Source organism: Wolffia australiana, chromosome 5, assembly GCF_029677425.1.
Source record: "Wolffia australiana isolate 7733 chromosome 5, ASM2967742v1".
Taxonomy (NCBI): domain Eukaryota; kingdom Viridiplantae; phylum Streptophyta; class Magnoliopsida; order Alismatales; family Araceae; genus Wolffia; species Wolffia australiana.
The window spans coordinates 6173294-6179293 of record NC_135839.1 but is presented as its reverse complement, the minus strand read 5'-3'; the positions used below and the strand labels follow the sequence as shown (position 1 = coordinate 6179293).

Sequence of the window (6000 nt, the reverse complement as noted above, 5' to 3'; positions counted from 1 at the left end):
TTTACGAACAGAAACAAAAACCCTCTCTCTCAAGAACAGAAATATATATATATTATATGAAAATTCTATTCCAAATTACGATGTTTCCTCCACGATGAAATGCATGCCCAGCGAGGGATAGATTCATAAATAGAGATGGAGGTGGATATGGATACAAATATGGAGATGGGTAGAGAAGGAATCCAGGAAGAGACAAAGATAGAGATAAGAACGGAGGCAACAACAAAATCAAAGATTTTGATTCCTAAAGATACAGATAGAGATAGTGCAGCAAAAGAAATGTACGGACCTAGAAATAGAAAATAAATATAATTATATGAATAAAAAATATAATTATATAGAGAGAATCATATGCATAGGGACAGACTTATCAAGAGACAAAGATGTAGATTGAGATTGAGATAAGAACGGAAACGGCATCAAAATTAAAATATAGATAGATAAATAGTGAGATAAGCAGAAGAAATACGCAGGCCTAGAAATGAAGATAAAGAGATTTATGTGATTAAATATGGATGTAGGATGGAGAATGATGGGATAGATAAATATACAGAGATAGAGAGAGGTCAGAATGGGCTGACCCGTCGAGCGAGCTGGATCATGAGTTCAGGGACGAGGCGGCGGCCGGGAGGGGCAGCGACGTCTCTTGCAAGCTCGATATGATCGCCAGCATGGATAATACAAAGTATATCTCTCAGCAGCTCGTCCTTCCCTCCTCTCATTGGGTCCTGCATCTCACCCAGAATTCAAAAACCATCTAGAGAGAGAAACTTAAAATAATTCTAAATTTTGGATTTTTATCTGAAGATTGAATCTTTCACCTGAATAAAAAGGTCGGTATGAGTTCTTCCTTCGTAAAGAATCAGATCGGTTTCCACTCCGGCCCGGCGAAGCGCATCGGCAAATGCTTCACTGCACCGCAATGAATAAAATAAAATGTATTTTCCACCTCTATATATCGAATTAGATAAAATAAAATAAAACTTAAAATTTTTTAACAATAAAATAAAACTTAAAATATGTTCTTGAGGGGAGATGAGATGGATGGACCTGGCATGGGATGGGATGGAATAATCTCCAGTACCATGAAAGAGAACGACGCGGGGAAGGAGACGAGCAGCGTATTGGAGGTTTAGATCCTGCAATGCGAGCTCGGGGGAGAAGCGGCGCAACGATTGTTCCCCCTCCATTATGCTGGATTATGACCCAAATATCATCAAAGTATTGGTTTTATATTTTGCATTAGATTATAAGATCACAAAACTGGAGGCGACGATAATCACCTGAGGAATAGTGACTTGTACAGGCCACGTCCATGGAAGTAATCAATCAAGCTCAGCATGTTATACCTGCGTGGAATGATTTGATTGAAGATGTTAGTTACTTAAACTTGAGTCCGGAGATAAAATTAACCAACCAAATAATGTATGCATTTTTCCTTTGTCAAATATCCTCTAATGCCAATGTCAGAAATATATTGGTCAAACACAGGTAATTAGAAATGATGCTAACATTGAATTCATAAATAAAACAGTTTTGACGATGATTTAATTCTAGTTAAACAAGATAATTCAAATAAATAAATAATTTACCCGCCGGAGATACCCATGTAGGCTTTTATCTGTGAGATGCTCCAATCAGAGTACTCTCCCTCACCGCATTCTTTCTTTGCCTGGGCAAGTAGAGCGCATGCCGCAATGTGGGCCCCGGCCGATTGCCCCATCAGGTAAACTCTACAAGAAAAATAAAAAGGAAAACTCTAGTTTCCCCAAAAAAAAATGCACCATCATTAATCCATGTTCATAGTGTTCAAGTGATTTTCTTACCGATTCGGATCTCCTCCATAATCAGCAATATTATTGCACACAAATGAGATCCCTCGAGACGCGTCTTCAACCATGTCGCGAATGGTTCCCTGAGGAAAATTTCTGATATTATGGAAAATAATAGTCAAGAATGTACCAGGGTGCAAACATAGGAAAATGAATAAGCATCTTTAGCCAAAGTAGAAATTACCTGTAATCAATGCATGCCACTATTATGTCCCTTTCTGCCAGCTGCTTTCCAAGTAAAGAACCCCACGCTTTGTAGCTAATGAGGAAAAAATATTGATTAATCAAATCAAACCTTAGAATTTTGATTTATTATTGTTGTCATTATTTCCTTCTCACCCAATTATCCATGCTCCACCAGTTACAAAAGCGACGACTGGTTTTTGCCCTTCCGAATTTTTTGGTAGATATAAATCCAACCTAAAAAAATATTTACACACCCAATCAGGTTGGCACATTGAGTTTTATTTATTTCAACAGATTGTTATTTGCTTCTTCCCTTATGATCTATACCTGTTTCTCGGTTGTTCCCCGTAAACTATACTTCTCCGTATCTGGGATGAGAAGAAATAATAATAGCCAACTGTATAAACCAAATCGAAATCCCTCAGCGCATATATTTTTCACTTATTGCAATAATGGGAAATTTTATGGCAGCAAAGAAGTACGATTAAAGATAAAATGAAACGGATAAAAGACATAAATAATGTCATGAGCTGGACGGTACCTACTCTGTAAGAATCCTGGGAGAAGCAGTATTGCGTAGCAAGCAAGAGCGACAAATTTTGCGATCCATCTGTAGCCGACCCTGAAAAACAGATCAACTAAACATCGGATTAAACATGAAAATCTTCGAAGGTTTATGACAATAATTCCTGAAATCTTCGTAAAATTTCTTAAATTGAATAAAAGAGGCAAAGATAATGCGAAAGGATAGAGCGATCGAACTCAAAAAAGACGAATTTTCTGACGTAAATTCGTCGACTTGGATTTCAAGGCGAGAATTGAGCAACCATGGAGACTCGCCCGAATTTTTTTTCACCAACCCATGCAGCATGCGACTGATGGAATAAAAATTCAAAGCAGACCAGTCCGGTTCGAATTAAACAATTCGATGCAGCACGTCGAAAATCACTCCACTTTCGCGAACCAAAGCACAAAAACTGAACAACGCATCATTTCGACACGATCGAAACAAAAAGATCTGGATCAGGATCCATACTCTAGGTATTGCAGGAGCTGATAGAATAAAAGTTCAAACAGGCCTCGTACAGTAATTCAAACTTCAACCGTCCCGAACGATTAAACAAATCGATGCAGCGCGCCGAAAATCACTCCGATTTCGCGAACCAAAGCACAAAAACTAAACCACGCACCATTTCGACACAATTCATCATTTCGACACAATCGAAACAAACAGATCAGGATCAGGATCCATACCCAAGGTATTGCAGGAGCGTCAGGGCAAGATGGGAGAGCAAGAACGTCTCGGCAGCCGCATGCCCAACATCGCGGCTGAAGGACGGCCGCCGCGACGGCGATGGCGGAGCGGACAGTGAAGTAGCCTGGCAAGCCTCCGTCGCCGTCCTCCGCCGCCTCTTCTGCGACGCTCCTCCACCGCCGAGCAGCGCCGCCTCCTCACCGGAAGACGACGACGGCGACGCCGCCAATTCCTCCTCCGCCGCCGCCATCGCCGCCGTCGCCGCCGCAGACTTCGCCATTAGCGCAGCTTCGACCGGCATGGCCATCTCCAGAGAGAGGAAGGCCGTTTGTTCGTTTCTATTTATACGGTTCCCCCGGCTGACGTGGACCAATCACAGGCGGTTTCTCTAGGACGGATGACGACATGGCGTCACCGTCATCCGTCTGACCTCAGAACGCGCAAGCCTACGCTTAGGTGTCCCCGTTACGGTTGTATCTTTAGGACTAAAGTGCAGGGACACCGACGGGACTATTTTTTCGTCCCGGGATGAAAAAATCACCCCATCCAAGGGTTTGGACAAAATTTGGGACGAAAACTTGCGCTGGGGACCATGGGACGAGATGGTTTTCATCTTGTGGGATGAAAAAACCGTCCGTCCAGAGGTCTCGGACGATGGATGGACAAATCTGGACAAAAAACCGCCGTATCCACATCTGATGGTTGACATATAGCCACATGGCCTCACTATGACAATTTGCATCAGAGTCCCTGTATTTTTATGCGTGCGCAAACTGACGCCGCTCAGAAATAATTGTACATATGTCCCTTTGCATTCTCTCTCCTCTGTATTTCCCTAAAAAACTTAGAAAAATCTACATTAATATATTAAATATATATAACAGGTTTTTTTCCATCTAGGACGAGGGGGACCTTTTTTCCCCCGACGAGGCAAAAATTCGTCCCGTGAGGACTGGACGGGACAATTTTCGTACCGTCTGACGAAAATTTTGTCCCGTCCTTCATCTCTACACTACATCCAGACGTCAGACAGGACAAAATTCGTCCTGTCCCATCCTTCATCCACGTCCAGGATGATCCAGAACTGTATTAAGGACCAAGGGGACCCGGCATCACTGTCATTCGACCTGACGTCAGAACGCGAAAGCCTACTTGCGTAGGTTTCGCGTTTCTGCAGCAACCCAAACAGATCGGAGGCCTCGCCGTTACGGTTGGACATTTAGAACCGAGGACACCCGACATCACCATCATCCTTCCTGACCTCGGAATGCGAAAGCCTAAGTGCGTAGGTGTCACTTTAATGCGTAAACCCAAACAGATCGGAGGCCTCGCCGTTACGGTTGGACATTTAGAACCGAGGACACCCGGCATCACCATCATCCTTCCTGACCTCGGAATGCGAAAGCCTAAGTGCGTAGGTGTCACTTTAATGCGTAAACCCAACCAGATTGGAGGCCTCGCAGTTAGGGTTGGACATTTCGGACCAAAGGGACCCGCCATCACCATCATCCTTTCTGACCTTGGAATGCGAAAGCCTAAGTGCGTAGGTGTCACGTTTATGCTGAAACCTGAACAGATTGGAGGCCTTGCTGTTGGGGTTAGACATTTAGGACCGATGACCGGTTTGACTGGACTGAAGTAGAACCGTAGGTCCTCCATTTGACGGTGGGCTGGTATGTCCAAGAGGTTTAGGTCCAAAGGGACACACCGGACTGGAACTGGATGTATATTATTAAATACTTAATTACTTTTTTATAAAATTCTCAAAATATCAAATCCAACTGGTCAGAGAGGTTTCTAGTGAGCTCAGAGTAGCCAGCATATATTTGACCATCCAAGGGACCCTCTTGATGTGGAGTATATTTAACATAATCAAGACCATAAATTTGATATACTTTTGACTTTTACATTGACTAGTCAACCTGACCAGACGGGGAAGGGTCTGGACCAGAGCAGGACCAAATAAGAACAAACCAGAACAGTACCAAAGTTCAGGTAAAATATAAGTCTTTGCTAAAAACTCGGACCAGACCCTACTCAGTAACGCTCAAGGATAAGATGAGATCAGCAAATCCATTATCTATTATTACAAGATTATCAGGCCCAATGGCCGGATCTAATTAGTCAGCCAGACTAAATCTACTTTAATTGTGCAGTTGTAATTATTGTTGTAAAAATATTCCGTTGGCTGGTGGCTTTCTCTTCTAGCCATCCTGACCAAAAATACCATTGTCTATCATATTCAATCTTTAGTTCCCAATTCTTTCAATAACTAATCTTTGAGGAAAATGAAATGCATCTTAATCCAAATCATGCTATCATCATAGTCCACTGCCTGAGCAGCTGTGACGACTTCATAATTTCTAGGGATTAGGGATTTTATCTGATCAATCAAATGTTAGATCAGATCGAGCATTGGACTGATCCAGTCTGATCCTCAGTCGCCCAGATCCATCCTGTCCAATGTTTGAATCAAATAACCCAGGCCAATTCAATCCGATTCAAAGCGGATTGGACAAATTGTTTGATTGAAAGAATAAATAAAATATGTATAATAAATAAACTGTACATATAATAAAATATGTTAACCTCTCTCACACACATAAGATAACTTCCGATTAGTTGATGGGTTTTTTTGTAGTTTTAGGCATGGAATATGATGCACTGGAGAAGAAAACAACGAAGATTCGCAATCACTATAACTGGCGTTTGAGGAATTAAGAGGAA

At 42.1% G+C, this 6000-nt stretch overlaps 1 protein-coding gene across 2 annotated transcripts; it reads right to left on the bottom strand.

Moving 5' to 3' along the window:
* Positions 1–478: 478 nt before the first annotated feature.
* On the bottom strand, positions 479–3601 carry LOC144703213 (putative isoprenylcysteine alpha-carbonyl methylesterase ICMEL2). Of its 2 annotated transcripts, none has more exons than XM_078575331.1 (11): positions 3273–3600; positions 2564–2640; positions 2346–2415; positions 2172–2252; positions 2017–2091; positions 1827–1928; positions 1593–1733; positions 1284–1349; positions 1051–1194; positions 822–912; positions 479–728 (listed from the first exon to the last, which is right to left on the bottom strand). In XM_078575331.1, exons 1-11 carry the CDS (start codon positions 3578–3580, stop codon positions 567–569), a joined length of 1317 nt encoding a protein of 438 aa, XP_078431457.1. In that variant the 5' UTR covers positions 3581–3600; the 3' UTR covers positions 479–566. The 2 variants fall into 2 exon arrangements, with proteins under 2 accessions (XP_078431457.1, XP_078431458.1); XM_078575332.1 differs by having other exon boundaries at positions 589–728; positions 1085–1194; positions 3273–3601.
* Positions 3602–6000: the final 2399 nt, after the last annotated feature.